Here is a 16,524-nt window from a genome sequence, read left to right on the forward strand (position 1 = left end):
GAGAGTGGTGTACTACTAATGAATTATAATTATTAAGCTTTGGTACAGGAGAAGTCATTGATGATGTTCTTTGAGAATACATAAATTATGGCACAATAACTTCTTCATAAATACATTTGCATTTATTTTTTCTGCCTTACAGAATGTGACAGTGATGACAACCTGGGCATAAAAAGTACTCCAACAGAAGAATTCAGATCCACAGAAGGTAACCTAATGTAATAATTAATCTTTCCCTACCTGATTGTATCTTGGATGTTTTTGTCTCCTCTCTCCTGTTCATCTCCTGTACTTCCTCCTACCCCTGAGGTTAAAAATAGTTGTTAACTTGTTCAAAGGATAGTTTGCATTTTTCTCATGTAAGGTAATTTAGTGATAATACCAAATTATTAGGAGGCTAGGACAAGAATCAGCCAGTTACGGCCCTTGGACCAAATCCGGGCCGCTACCTGGTTTTGTAAATAGGTTTTGTTGGAACACACTCTTGTTTGAGTATTGACTGTATTGTTGCTTTTACATTACAAGAGCAAGGTTGAGTAACTGTTACACAAACAGTATAATTATTCCCTCCAAGCCTAAAATAATTATTTTCTGACCCTTTGTACAAAAACTTTGCTAACTCCTGAGCTAGGAGTAGATTTTGATTTTTTAATTTGTACTTATTTGAGGAATATTAAATTAAGAATATTAAAAGTTATGCAGAAGAAATATGAAAGCAAGCCCGTATATCCAAATATTAATGGGCTGTTTCTACAAATAAAAATTTTTCCCCTGCAAAGGAAAATCTTATTTCCTTCCATAGGTTAAAGAGAACTTTTTGTGTTACTTTACAGCAAATAATTTACTGACTAGACTATATTTGGTTGTGTCATAGTCCCATTTTTGTACTTTGGTACAAAGTACAAAATGTTGCTTTTAAATAACTATGGGGAAAAAATGAAGCAACAGATTTTAGAAAACACTTGAAGCTTCACTGAAGAGGTTGAACATTGACATGGGCCTCTGTGACATCAAGGACGACAGCAGGAGTGAGAATGTGGGGAACAGAAAGTGAGAAGGGAAGGGTGGGCAAACTGCACAGACGGAGTGGTTTGACTAGTTTGTTTCTGTGCGTTTGCTTGGTCTCTCACATAAAAAAATTAGTTTGACTAAGAGCATACTAGAACTTTCTATCATTAGGAGTTTGGGAATTTGAGTCTGGCAGTGGAATTGATTCATCCATTCAATGAAGTAGAAACCGCTCATCTTTCTCTCTTACAGCCAGAATTCACTGGTTAAACAAAGGTCGCAGTAAATGTACACCCTGATTGGAAGCAAGCTTTTTGACCAGTTGTTTTTACCAACATGGTCTTGCAAGGTCGAGCTCAGTGCTTAGTAGCCACATAATAATAAATTAAACAAATGAACTTTTATGAGTTTTAAACAAAAACTGCCAGCTAAGTTGTTTATCAAGGCCACTAAGAGATGAGCACCATTGGACACCTAAGTAGTTCAGGCTTCGCGACCTTTATTTGCCACCTATGACTAATCCTATGGAAAATGCCAGACAAAATTATAACTTTTAAATAACCACACTTGGGGAGGCTTCACAGTTTTGTGGGCTCCTCACTAGCTCAAAAATCTGAGATGTGTATACTGAATGTGTATCAGAGTTTCTAGCATTTTATTATCTTATGTAATGAATTTTATGGTTTGGGGATTTGGAGAGGTTTTATATTTTGTGATTCTTTAGTTCAGAAAAAGGATTACTGTTAAAGGGTGAAAGAGAAGGTACTTTAAACTTTTTAAGTAGTTGTCACATAAGGTATGGACATAATGCTGTAACTCCAAGAAAAATCAAAAGGGTGTTGTTATGTGTGTGTTGTCTTTCATTTCCTGATTTCCTGATAATATGTGTAATGAAAATGAGATGCACACGATGTTCCATGTAAGTTAAGGAATCTGACATTTTCTTCTAATACTGTTTCTTTCCGCCCCCCGCCTTTTCACCCAACAAGAACTAACTTAAATATCATCTCTTCATTTGAATTATACCTAATTGTCATTTCTAGAGGCAATTTTGTATGGTCAGTATCCCTTCTAGATTTTCCATCTTTAGAGAGAGCTAATTCCTGCCTCCTAGGCTCCCTCTGTACCATACCAAGTGGCTTTAAAAAAATTTCTGCCTGTGTCTCTCATCTCTGTTGAATTTTGAGCTCCTCAGAGGGTAGGAACATGTTTTATTTTCTTTAACAGGATCTTACAGAGTTTGGCAGTAAATGATTGGTTATTGAATGAATATGCCTGTAACAAACTTAAAACATGTTAGAGCTACCAAGACCCATCTCTTTGTAATTGGACAAGGGAAATTAAGACAGAGGCCATTTCATTGGTGATTTTGTTGACCCGGTACCATGAAAGCAAAGTGATATCTAGTCCAGACCTGATAGCAAAACTCAAAAAAGTTTACCTAACTTCCCACATTTCTCTCCTACCCTTCCCAACACAACACCATAAATACCTGACAAATGGTGGTAGACATCAGGATAAACTTGCATGTGGCTTTTTGCCTTGAGGAAAGGTAGATTCCCTTATCACCCCCATCTCCCCTCCCCTCATCTGCCCCCTGCCATGATTTGTCATGTCCTTTGTTGCTCTCTGTAGGCCGTAGGTCTCTGACTACCCAAGCTAATCATAAAGATCCATCATAAGCTATTTTGTATACCAGATGGGAAATAGAGGCCAAATATGTTGTGGTAAAGAGTAAAGACTTGGATTTGGACTGCCTGGGTTGAAACTTAGCTCTGCCACTTGTAAGTTATGTATTGTAATATTGGGCAAGTCACTTAACTCACTGTATGTTAGTTTTCTCATTTAAAAAATGGAAATACTGGTCTACCTATTGTACTAGAGTAACCTGGCACTGGGTATTGGTTGCTGCTGCAGTTTTTGTGATTTTTGGTCATTATTATCATCATTACCCACTGTTACCTGCATCTGAGGTCTGCTCTGTGTAGATATACCTACTAAACAGAGGTGTTCTGACTCAAATCTCTAAAAAGGAAAGAGGACAGCTTTTTGTGGATGGTTGCCAGTGCAAAACCATCTTTCTGTAAATGTCAGCAATTTGTCTTAGAGTTCCTCCAGTTAATAGCAGTTATCATTATAATTATTAATGTTAGAATGTAACAATAGTAAAAGTCCATATTGTGGCCAGTTTAAAAACCAAAGAAAGAATAAAAAACTAGTATGTTCATTTTTTAATTCAGTTAATGTTTATGAACTGCTTTTAATCTTAACAACTTGTGAAAGCCAGAATATTCTCTTCATTTTACATAAAAACTTAGTCTAGAGATTTCAACCTTTTTTATCTCATGGCACACAGAAAGTAATTACTAAAATTCTGTGGCACACACAAAAATACATTTTTTGCTGATCTGGCCAAAAAAAGTAGGTGTAATTTTGATTCATTCACATCAAATGGTGATTGTTGTATTGCCTGTTGTCATTTCTTTTTTATTTGACAGTCTAAGGAGACTGAAAGAGGTCAGTGCCCCTGACTAAGTAGTCAGGTATTGTGTGTTTTAAAAATTCTTGTGGCACACCAGTTGTAAATCGCTATTTGAAACATTAAGTATTTCAATAATTTGCTTTCAGATTCACAGCCACAAAATGATTGGGGCATGATTTGTAAATAGGTCTTCTAACTCCTATTACTGGATTCTTCCTTATTGCCATAATGACCTCTCTTCCAAAGAGAATGAAATAAAGCAGAGACAGAGGAGAGTAAAAGAAACATAGATTTAGTCATAGAAAAGAAAACAAAGACATACTTTCCACAAGTGTTCTTAATTTCTTCATATAGCTTGGAGTTACTGTCTAATATTTTGTTGTTTCAACCTGAAGCATTCCCTGTTGTGTTTCTTTTGGGGCAGGTCTACTAATAACAAACTCCCTTAGATTTTGTTAATCTGGGATTGTCTTAATTTCTCCTCCATTCTTGAAGATTGGGATTGCTGGGTATACACATTTTTCTTTTCTTTCAGCACTTTAAATGTTACCTCACTGGCTTCTGGCCTCTATTGTTTTTGATGAGAAAGAAATAGCTATTAATCTTACCGAGGATGTCTTATATGTAAGAAAATACTTCTCTCTTGCTGCTTCTATTGTTTTTAGCCTTTTGACAGTTTGACTTTTATGTGTCTCAGTATGGGTCTCTGATTTTCTCCTGCTTGGAGTTTGTTGAGCTTCTTGGATGTATAGATTTATATCTTTCATCAAATTTGGGACATTCCTGGCCATTACTTTTTCAAATGTTTTTTCTGCCCCTTCTCTGTCTGGGACCCTGATAATATGTATCTTCATCCATTTTATGGTACCTCAGAGGTCCCTTAGGCTCTGCTTACTTTCCTTCATTTTTCTTTCTGTTCTTCTAACCAGATAAATTATCTTATGTTCAAGTTTGCTGATTCTTTTGTTTTTCCCCCTGCTTAAATTTGTTAAACTCTTGTAATGAAATTTTCATTTTAGTTGTACTTTTTAGCTCCAAAATTTGTATTTGGTAGTCTTTCACAATTTCTCTCTATATTGATGTTCTCATTTTGTTTATATTTTGTTTTTCTGGTTTCCTTTGCCCATGGCTTACTGCTTAGAACATATTTAAGATAGTGGGTCTAAAGTCTTTGTCTAGTAAGTCCAATGTCTAGGTGTCCTTAGGGACAGTTTAATTCATTGTTTTCCTCTTCACATGGGCCATATGTTCCTGTTCCTTTGTATTCTTTGTGTTTGTGTTGTTGAAAACCAGGTATGCAAATATTACATGTAGTACCTCTGGAAGTCAGATTTTATCTCTTACCGAGTTTGCTATTCTTGATTAATCAAGGTTGCCATTGTCTATTTGTTTAGTTACTTTTCCCAACTGTTTTTTGCAAAAATAGTATTCCTAGTCATGTCTCATCACTAAAGCCTCTGTTCCTTCAGCTTGTGTTCAGCTAGTATTTTGACAGATTTCCTCGTACCAGGAACTAAAAAAATGAATTTCTTCAGTGTTTACAGATTGGCTTTGTGCCGGGGCCCCTCTGACATTTAGCCAGGCTTACACTGAGCACACAGATCAATCACCCTGTGGTGAAAGCTCCGAGTCTTCTCGGGGATTTTCTGAGCATGCACCCTATCTGGGGCATGTACCCGACTTCCTAATTCCACAGTACACATAAATGATTTTGAATGCCCTGATTTTTTGAAGAAATTTTCTTAATGGCTTTTCCTCCTAGGTATTAGGCAGTCTTAACCATAGTCTTTTGCTCCAGGCTGCAGGCTTTTGTTTACCTTACGATGTTGCTGCACAATACCTGCTGCTTTTCTGCCCTGAGCCGGTTCTCAGGGAGGCAGAACAAAGACGAATACCTTGTGTCAGTCCTTCAGGTAGCCCCCAGACAGATAAGAACACAGACACAGTAACTTGTGAGTATATTCTGCTGTGCTCCATCTGGAACCAAGGCCTGGGGTCCCAAACTGGGAACATGGGCTGCTGTCGAAGACTGCTGCCAAGTCAGGGAGGTGGCGGGGCAAGGGCAAGTAAAAATGCCACAGGGCTTTTCCACTGTTTTTACATTGTCTTTTTCCTGGTTCAGTATTTGCTTCATTGTTGTGAACCTTTGAGTGTTTTCCAGACTTTTGACAAAGTTATTTCTAATGGTTTCTGCTAGTGCTTCAGTGTTTCTGTAGAGAGATGGATTTTTGGAGCTACCATTTTGTTGAATTTACTCCAAGACTGATTTTATTTCTTTAAATGTTGCATAGAATTCACTGATAACAATTATCTTTGCCTGGTGTATCTTTCTAGGAATTCTTTTGATAATAAATTCATTTTCTTTTATATACATTCATATTTTGTTCCATTTTGTGTCGGTTTTGGAGTATTGTATTTTTCAAGATATTAGCCCATTTTACCTATTTTGTCAAATGTACCAATGTAAAGTTGTTCATAATAACTGTTAACGTATTTTTATTTCTTTAGGATCCCTTGCATTAATATATGTTTGCTGTAAAGATTACAATATAGTCCTGGCCAGCGTGGCTTATGGTAGGGCATCGTCACTGGTTCAGTTCCCGATTAGGGTTCAGGCAAGTTGGGGCACAGGCAACCAGTCGATGTTTCTCCCCCACATTGCTGTTTCTCTCCCTCTCTTTCTCCTTCTCTTCCCCTCTCTCTAGAATTAAAAAAAGGACAAAAAAAAATTTCGAAGATTACATTCATTGCTTTATACATTATACTGACAGCTACTATACTCCATTTTATGTAAAATGTAAAAATGTTCCAATACGATAGGCCTGTTTACCTTCTGTCCATAAATTTCTATGCTATAGTTTTCATTTTAATATACTACATGTATTATAAACTTTGCAGGGAAATGTTCTGTTTTTTATTTGTTTGTTTGTTTTTGCTTTAATCAGTGCTGTAAATTTTAAAGGAAGAAAAGAAGAAATACATGGTCTTTCACGTTTACTCACATAGTTAACAATTTCCAGTGACCTTCCTTCTCTTCAATAGATTAGATATTTCAACTGGTTTTATTTTACTTCTGCCTAAAGAATTTCCTTTCATTTTATGTAACTCAGTTTTGCTAGTAATGAATATGCTGGTTTTGTTTGTATGAAAACATCTTTATTTTTCCATTAATCTTGAAGGATATTTCCTCTGGCTTAAGGTTCTGATTAACTAATATTTTTCCCTTCAACACTTTAAAGATCTCATTCCATTATCTTCTGGCTTCCATTGTTTGTCATAATAAGTCACCCTAATTGCATTATTGTTCCCCTGTATGGAGTATGTCACTTTTTCCCTTTAGCTGCTTTAGCTATTTCCTCTTTGTCCTGGGATTTTTAGCAGTTTTCAGTAGATGTAGTTGTTTTTCTATTTGTCCTAATTGGAGTTTTCTTAGCTCCTTGTATATCAAAGTTTATAGGTTTTCCCCAGATATAGAAATTCCCAGTCATTTTTTCTTTTTCTTAAATTGTATTTTATTGATTATACTGTTACATTTGTCCCAATTTTTCCACTTGTGCCCCCCTCCATCCAGCACCTCCCACTCCCGCAGGCAGTCCCCCCACCAGTTCCCCCACCAGTGTTCATGTCCATGGGTCATGTGTAGGTTCTTTGACTACTCCATTTCCTATACTGTCCTTCACATCCCCATGGCTACTCTGTATTGCCTATTTGTACTTTGTCATCCCCTCAGCTCCTCACCCATTCTGCCACAACTCCCTCCTATCTGGCAACCATCAAAACACTGTCTGTATCCATGATTCTGTCTCTGTTCTTGTTTGCTTAGTTTATTTTTTAGGTTCAGTTGTTGGTAGATTTGTGTTTATTGCCATTTTATGGTGCATAGTTTTGATCTTCTTTTTCTTAAGTAAGTCCCTTTAATGTTTCATATAATAATGGTTAGATGATGATGAACTCCTTTAGTTTTTTCTTGTCTGGGAAGCTCTTTATCAGCCCTTTAATTCTAGATGATAACTCAGCTGGGTAGAGCAATCTTGGCAGTGGGTCCCTGCTTTTCATGGCTTGGAATATTTCTTGCCAGTCCCTTCTACCCTGCAAAGTTACTTTTGAGAAATCAGCTGACAGTCTTATGGGAACTCCCTTGTGTGTAGCTAACTGCTTTTCTGTTGCTGCTTTTAAGATTCTCTTCTTTATCATTTAACCTTTAGCATATTAAGTGTGATGTGTCTTGGTATGGACCTCTTTGCATCCATCTTGTCTGGGACACTCTGTGCTTCCTGGACTTGCAGGTCTATTTCCTTCACCAAATCAGGGAAGTTTTCTTTCATTGCTTTTTAGAATAGATTTCCAATTTCTTGCTCTTTCTTCCTTCTTTCTGGCACCCCTATGAGGTGAATGTTGTAACTCTTGAAGTTGTCCCAGAGGCTGATTATACTATCCTTGTTTTTTTTTTTTTTTTCATTCTTTTTTCTTCTTGTTCTGATTGGTTGTTTTTTGCTTCCTTGGGTTCCAAATCACTGATTTCATTCTTGGCTTCATCCACTCTATTGTTGTTTCCCTGTAAATTGTTCTTCATTTCAGTTAGTGTATCCTTCATTTCTGACTGGATCTTTTTTATGCTGTTGAGGTCCTCACTTAAGTTCCTTGAGCATTCTTATAACCAGTGTTTTTGAATTCTGCATCTGATAGATCGATTATCTCCATTTTATTTAGTTCTTTTTCTGGAGTTTTAATCTGTTCTTTCATTTGGCCGTGTTTCTTTGTCTCCTAGTTTGGCAGCCTCCTTGTTTTTGTTTCTATGTTTTAGGTAGAGCTGCTTTATCTTGGTAGTGTGGCCTAATGTAGTAGGTGTCCTGTAGGGTCCAGTGGCTCAGCCTGCCCTATCACCCAAACTGAGTACTAGAGGTGCACCCTTTTTGTGGGCTGAGTACACCCTCCTCTTGTAGTTGAACCTTGATTGCTGTTGGCAGGTCAGTGGGAGGGATTTACCTAGGCCAGACCACTGCAAGGACTGGCTGTGACCACGGACCACCAACCTCCATCCTCTGTGGAGGATCAGCTGTGTAGGGGCAGGGTGGTGGTTCTCTGACATGGTCTGAAGCTGTCCACTGGGTGTGCAGGCTCTGGTGGTTCCCTGGTGGTGCAGGCCAAGGTCAGCCCCTATCTGTGTTTTGCCCAGGGCACCCTGCCTGAGCTGTAAAGCAATCTGAGATGGCTGCTACTTGTGCTGGGCTTGGAGATTCCTAGGCGAAACCAAAATGTGAATCTAGACTGGTTGCTACTAGTGCTGGTCCTGGGGCTACTTAGCAAGAGGCACAGGGGCTGAGGGCTCACTGAGGCTGGCTGTTGCTTTTTTGAGAGGATTTAGGAAGTTGTGAAGCAGGAGCCAAGACCAGCTATTCACATGGAAAAGCATGTTGGGTGGAAGTTCGGTGGGATCAAGTCTCTGGTGATCTCCAGGACAGGGCAAACAGTGTTAGCCAGGTTGATGGGGCCTGAGATATGGCAGCACCCTGCCAGCTCTGGGGCTCTTTGAGGGGGAAGAGTTCAGAAAAGGCACCATGGCTTCTGCCCACCTTTCTGTGTGAGAGAAAGCTGCCCCCTAGCTCTCGCCTTGATGGCAGACATTTCAATAACTCTCTGTATTCTGCTGGTGCTGGAGCTCAGAGGGAGTGAGTCTGAGTAAGTCCATGTGTGGGTTAAGAGAAATTTCTTTGTACTCCAGCAGTTTCTTCCACAGACTCAATCCCTGCTGATTTTTGTGGCTACAAGTTGTGGGGACTTATCTTCCTGGCATTGGAGCCCAGGGCTGGGGGGCCTGGTGTGGGGCTGAGGCTCCTTGCTCCTGAGGTAACCCTTCCAATTTTTATCCACCACATGTGGATGTGGGAGCAGCCTGTTCCCATGTCTCCGCTCCTCCTACCAGTCTGCATGGATGTGGTTTCTTTAATTCCATAGTTGTCTGACTTCCATTCAGCTCAATTTCTGGTGGTTTTGAGTGATGGTTTTCTATATTTTAGTTGTAATTTTGATGTGATTGTGCGAGGAGGTGAGCTGTATTTACCTATGCCACCATCTTGACCAGAAGTCCTCATTATTTGTTAATATTTGCCTCACTTTCTGTCTCCTTTTCTTTTGGAATTCCAATTGCACATGTGTTAGGCAGCTTAAATACACATTTGTTCATTTTCCTCCAATCTTTTTTCTCTCTCTTCTTCATTTTGCAAAATTTCAACCTTCAAATTTACTGATTCTTTCTTCTGCTGCCTCCATTGTTAAAGTCACCCAGTGAATTTTCCATTTTAAATATTGTATTTCTCAGTTCTAGAATTTAGTTGAGTTTTTTGTATACTTTTTATTTCTCTGTTGAGATTTCCTATCCATTCATCCTTAAGTCTTTGAAAATATAACTTTGCAAAACCCTTTCCTGCTAATTCCAACAGTTTGAGTATCTTGGGTGTTAGTCTATTGACTGTGTCCATCATATTAAATAGCACAGTCTATTAAATAGGCATGGTCTATATTCACTTGTGTTTGGATACTTTCTTTTCTTTTTTCTTTTTCTTTTTCTTTTTTTTTTTAATTTTTATTGTTATTCAATTACAGTTGTATGCCTTTTCTCCCCATCCCTCCACCCCACCCCAGGTGAACCCACCTCCCTCCCCCACCTCCACCCTCCCCCTTGGTTTTGTCCATGTGTCCTTTATAGTAGTTCCTGTAATCCCCTCTTCCCACTGTCCCCCCCCCCCCCTCTGCCCTGGCTATTGTTAGATTGTTCTTAACTTCAATGTCTCTGGTTATATTTTGTTTGCTTTTTTCTTCTATTGATTATGTTCCAGTTAAAGGCGAGATCATATGGTATTTGTCCCTCACCGCCTGGCTTATTTCACTTAGCATAATGCTCTCCAGTTTCATCCATGCTGTTGCAAAGGGTATAAGCTCCTTCTTTCTCTCTGCTGCGTAGAATTCCATTGTGTAAATATACCATAGTTTTTGGATCCACTCGTTTGCTGATGGGCACTTTGGTTGCTTCCAGTACTTGGCTATTGTAAATTGTGCTGCTATGAACATTGGGGTGCACAGATTCTTTTGGATTGGTGTTTCAGTGTTCTTAGGGTATAATCCCAGCAGCGGAATTGCTGGGTCAAAGGGCAGTTCCATTTTTAGTTTTCTGAGGAAATTCCATATTGTTTTCCACAGTGGCCTCACCAGTCTGCATTCCCACCAACAGTGCACTAGGGTTCCCTTTTCTCCGCATCCTCTGTGTTTGGATACTTTCAACATGTTTTACATATTCATGCAGATATTAGCATAGAATTTTGATTTGTTCATTTCCAAAATCTGTATAATCTATTCTATGTATATATCACAATTCATTTACTATTTATAATCATTTGGTTTGTATTTTCGGATATTACAAATAATACTTTTATAAACATCTCATACACGCCTCTTGGTGCACATATGCCCACATTTCTTGAAATGTATACCTACAAGTTGCTTATGTTCAATTCTAGTATGTAATGCTAAATTGTTTTTCTGAAGTAGTTCTAATTGCATTCATTACACTGTTGTATATGAGTTCCTATTGATCCATATCTTCACTAGTCTTTGAAATTGTTTAGTCTTTTTAATTTTAGCTAGTGATGGTGTATACTGGTATTTCTTTGTGGTTTTAATTTACATATTTTCTGATGCATAATATTTAATGACCATTTTGACATAATTGTTTTGTCAGTGTCTTCAAATTTCTTGACAATTTTCTTTGAGATTATCATTTTACTGATTTTCCTGGGTTTAAAATCTTTCAGTTATTTCTGGGTTTAAATTCCATGTATTGTATACCCTTTCTCCCACTCTTTGGTTTGCCATTTTCCTCATTTAATGGTGTTTTTATGAATAAACATAATTTTAATACATTCCAAATTACCATCTTTTATTATGTTTTTTGACCCACCACCACTTACTAAATTAAAAAAAGACCATCTTTTCCCACCGTAATGCAGTGCCACCTTTGTCGGAATTCAAGTTTCCATGTATGCGTGGGAACTGTTTCTGAGATGTCTGTGCTGTGCCTTTGGTGTATTCATCTAGTTGTGCACTAGTGCCACTCTCTTAATTACTGTCACTTCATAATGAGTTTTCATATCTTTACATTTATCTTGTCATTTTAATTCTTCTTTGCTAAGAGCATCTTGGCTTTTCTTTGTACTTCTTCATCCCTCTGAATTCACCTAAGGGCAACTCACTGACCTGTAATCTAGGTTTAAATTAACACACGGTACATACCACCCTGTATTTTAAATGACAGACAGCTCGGGAAGGTGTGGCTGCATTCTTGAAGAGTTACTAGTCCTGTGAACCAAGTAGACTCTGAGAGACTGTAGGCTTAATGAGATGAGATCAATCTGGTGTGCGAAGGTGGTGGAGGCCAAGAAACTGACCCTTAATTCCACCCTCTGGGCTTTCACATCCTTCTGAGGGAGGAAATGGAGAGACCTCTGAACCCAAGAATGTCTCTTGTTCGCTGTTGTATTTCTGTGCCTGGCACACAGTGGGCATTTAGTAAGTATTGGTTAAATGAGTGCACATGTGTTTGTAATAGAGGCTTTTCAGAAGACATGTACAGCCATGAGTCTCACTCTTTGCCTTAGATGCTAGAAAGCTTAAAAGTAAAATTTTAATAGCCTGTGATATTTTACCATTTCATGTTTTTGCCTACTTCTGTTTTGTCTTATTTGTATTACCTCAGGTCTTTTCGGAATTAAGTGCATAGATGTTTTAATATTAAATTTAGTGATTTACCTATCAGTATTCCAGAAGTTTATTGACCATCTACAGTCCTAAATGGAAATAACAAAAGTTCCTTAGGACATTAAGTTCACATATGTTATAACTCAGTTTGAGGTTATATCCAGATTCTCATATTTTGAAATGTTCAAAATTTCTAGAGAGACTCCCAAATTTCTCCATTTTGATTTGTTTACTTCTTGAAAAGACAGATGTAACCCTGACTGTTGTGGCTTGGTTGGTTGGGTGTTGCCCTACAAAGCGAAAAAGGTGGTCAGTTCAATTCCCAGTCAGGGCACATGCCTGGGTTGCAGGTTCAGTCCCAGGTTGGGGCTCCCATGAGAGGCAACCGATTAATGATTCTCTCTTGCACTAATGTTTCCTTCTCTTTCTCTCTGCCTCCCCTCCCCTCTAAAAATAAATACATAAAATCTTTTAAAAACTTAAAAAAGAAAAGACAGATGTAGTTGAGATGGGACCTATATAAGCACATGTTTATTAGTTTTCTGCCTTAAATATTAAAATTCTCTGTTTTTTTAATGCAGATGTGGAATTAGAAGAAGCTATTAGAAGAAGCCTTGAGGAAATGTAATTAAATATATTACCACACAGCATCAAGTAGCCTTGAAGATATTCAGGATAATGAACTCTTGAATTTGTTTTCTAAAGGAGGCCAGCAGTCTGCTAGTACAGATGTATTTGAAAACCTGCTTTTATGCTTTCTCATGTTCAAAATTTTCTATTAACAGTTCCCTAGTTAACTTGGAATTCATATATTTAGGTTAAAAGAATTAAAAAAATAGAAAAGCTCTTGACTATTGTTTATATGTTTCCCAAATAGCATTATTTCTTTATTTGTACTGTACAGATGATTCTAGTTTATATTTTTTAGGAGTAAAAATGAATATAAATAAAGCTGTCATAGATTAGCTTTTCTGTAAATTCTACTTTCATGTACACTAATATATGTATATAATAACTTTTGAGATCTTCACTTATGATTATTAGAAGAGAGAAATGGAAACAGATAAAAATTTTACCAGCAGTGTTCCTTGTGGGTTTCACAAAGATATGTATTTTTGCTTTAATTAGAGCTGCACAGTTCTGGAATAAAAGCACCCTAAGTTCTTTGAAATAATTAAAAAGAAACCTTTTCAATTCCTTTTACCTGCTTAGACTTTTATGTGACTTGTATTACCTACTGTTTAAAGGGAATGGTATCAAAATATTTGCATAGCATTAAACTTATTTTTAATAATATTAGTCCTTTTTATATATTGGTGTAAACATAATCTTAAAAAATAATGCTCAAGGTCTACTCAGGAATAATCTTCCTTAACCCTTTAAAATTTTTATTTCATATGAAAGTACTTTCATTTTAGATAATCATTAAATTTTCTTCATTTTCCTACATTTGGTATAATGGTTCATTTTTAAATGTTGAGACCCCATTGTGAGCAATTTAAAATGTTGCATAATTAGACTAAGAAGGACTGGTCATACTATCTTTGTGTATATGCTTCATGGTATTTGACCGGAAATGTAATCTCCCAAATTTCTGAGTAGTAATTGGTTACTAAACTGCAGATTTTCTATAATTTTTTTAAAGAAAAGAATCATGGCTGGAACTTTGGTGTTTTCCTGTGCAATTACATATTTTAGTGTGAAATAGCATTGCTGTATTTTTTTATTAGTATAGTTTTTTCAGTCCACATTGGAAATCAATGTGTGTTTTTATTTCTTAAGATGTCAGTTCTATTCTACCTGCTTGCATTTTTTTTAACTAGACCTTATAGCTTGAGAATTTACCAGTCATTTTCCCAAAATGACCACACTGTGCTTTTGATTTGTATGTTAAAGTGGTCAAGGCCTTAGGTGTAGTCACTGAGCCAGACAGACAGGTGTAGTCACTGTCCTTACAGACATCTGCAGGCGCTTGCGCAGTAGTGAGGGCACAAAGGACATTCCAGAAAGAAGCATGGTTAAGCAGATAAGGAGAAGAGGAAACTACACCTCTGTGCCAGAGGTGCTGCACACGTGTGATGTACCTTGATGTTCTAGTAAGAAGCTTTTGGCCCTGGCCAGGTGGCTCGGTTGGAGCAGCATCCTGTACACCAAAAGGTTGTGGGTTCGATTTCTGGTTGTGTCACAGGCCTGGGTTGCAAGTTCAGTCCCCAGCCAGGGCTCATATAGGAGGCAACCAACCAATGTCTTTCTCACATCGATATTTCTCTTTGTCTCTTTCTAAAATCAATGAACATATCCTCAAGTGAAGATTAAAAAAAATTTTTTTGGAGTGTATATGGTAGAAAGTAACTAAAGCTTTTCATCACAACCCTTAAAAAGCAATTGAGTTGTTTATGTTTGTATTTCTACTCGTTAAGTTAAGCAATTAAAATCATTAAAAAACTTTTATAATTTGAATTTTATTTAGATATAAGGGGGAGATATAATCAATGGGTAACATTACAGAAAGTTATAATACTGATTGTATTTCTACTTGTTAAGTGATTAAAATCATTTAAAAATTATTTTATAATTCGAAATTTATTTAGATACAAGGGGGGCGTGTAATCAGTGGATAATGTTACAGAAAGTTATATGGATTACTCAATTACCAAAGTAAATGTTTCTAACATTGATAAAGATGCTTATCTTTTTGTTTTCTCATTCATTTATTCATTCACTCACAAAATATTTATTGAATATTTTCCGTGTGCCAGCGACTGTTCTAAGCACTTGAGATATATGCCAGTGACCAAAGCAGAGCACACTGTGTGGAGCACACATTGGAGGAGACGAGGCCGGAGAGTGCTGGATATAATTAGCAAGCATATCCAATGGTGATTTAAGTGAAATGAAGGAGTATGGAGAAGGGACAGATAGGGCGGGGATTGGGTGGGGGCATTGTCATTTTTAATGGGGTGGTCTGAAAGAAATCTGATACGATGAACTTGAGCAAAAAGACCTAAAGAAGTTGATGGAGTGAGCCATGCAAATAGTATGAGAAAAGAGTGCCACATGGACGGTGAAAGGTCTAGAAGTCAGCTTGATATATCCGTGGAAAAGCAAGAAGACTATGAGGAGGAAGGAGAGTAATAGATGAAGTCCCTGAGGCCTTTCTAAGGACCTTGGCTTTTACTCAAATGAGGAGCCATTGAAAGTTCCTGAGAATAAGTTGTGATCTGCCTATTTATTGTAGAAAGATTACTGAAGGTACTGCGGTGACAGCATAGATGAGAGGCCAGAGTGGAAGCAGGAAGACCAGAGAGGAGGGTAGTCCAGTAGCATCCGGGTGGGGATTGGTGTTGGCAGTGAACCTGGGGAGACAGATTTGGATATATTCTGAAAGTAGAGCATCTAGGATGATTCTGAAATTACTTAATACACTTTTAAACCAGTCACAGAATATCTTAGAATTCCCAGTTTGTATCATGGCATGACAAAATATATTTAATGATGTCAGGTAATCCCCTGCGCCGAAAGTTCATTAGTGTGTGGATTGAGGTCTGAGGGAATTGGGTACCAGGGTTAAGGGCCTCATCTCTGTTCAAGTATTTAAATGGCTTTGATCTCAGATTAAAGGTTGTGATTCAGCTTTAAGCTGTTATTACCTATTATTTTCTGTGTCCTGTACATTCTCATCCTTGCAATATGAAGAGATGGGAGCAAATCAAGTTTTAAGTAGATAAATCTTTGACTTCCCAGCCCTACTCCATTTTACCGACATTCATAGTAACTGACCTAGTGACTTACTGCATCTTTTCATTCTTGACAGATTTACATAAATTAGGTGTGAAATTACCTTAATTAAACCCATCATTTCACTGAAATTCCAACAAGAATGATTTTTATAAATAGGAAAAGTCATTAAAAAACCCTTTCATTAGAACGTGTTGAAGTCAGTTCACCTTGCTTCCTACATCCAACTGGAAAGTTGGGTAGATTTTTATTTTTCCCCAGTACTACCTTGTGTCGTCCAGACTATCGTACTCATCTTAGGGAAGTGGTAACGGGGCAAGGACAGACTGCCTAGCTGCAGGCAGCTAGAGAGAAAGGGGTCCTTCTCTCCATGCATCCCCGGGCTTTGACGTTTTTGTTGTTGCTGTGCATTGTGAGGGCTGGGAGGAACCAAGCGGAGCCACACAGATACAGCCACTGGGGAGCCTGTGGGGAGTTAGTGACTCCGGGGCTGCACGCAGCGTCGGGGGTGGGGGTGTTGTGTGCGTCTCCGCTGCGGTTTGATT

The 16,524-nt window shown here is 37.8% G+C and overlaps 1 protein-coding gene across 1 annotated transcript in view; it reads left to right on the forward strand.

Annotated features, from left to right (window-relative positions):
* Window positions 1-14,918, forward strand: part of ZNF451 (zinc finger protein 451) — an 80,177-nt gene extending 65,259 nt beyond the window's left edge. The window contains exons 14-15 of the mRNA XM_024576582.4: window positions 143-208; window positions 12,823-14,918. Coding sequence (XP_024432350.2) covers window positions 143-208; window positions 12,823-12,869 — 113 coding nt within the window. The 3' untranslated portion in view covers window positions 12,870-14,918. The remainder of the gene's footprint in view (window positions 1-142; window positions 209-12,822) is intronic.
* The last annotated feature ends 1,606 nt before the right edge of the window (window positions 14,919-16,524 follow it).

The sequence above is a fragment of the Desmodus rotundus genome, chromosome 11 (assembly GCF_022682495.2).
Source record: "Desmodus rotundus isolate HL8 chromosome 11, HLdesRot8A.1, whole genome shotgun sequence".
NCBI classification, from domain to species: Eukaryota; Metazoa; Chordata; class Mammalia; order Chiroptera; family Phyllostomidae; genus Desmodus; species Desmodus rotundus.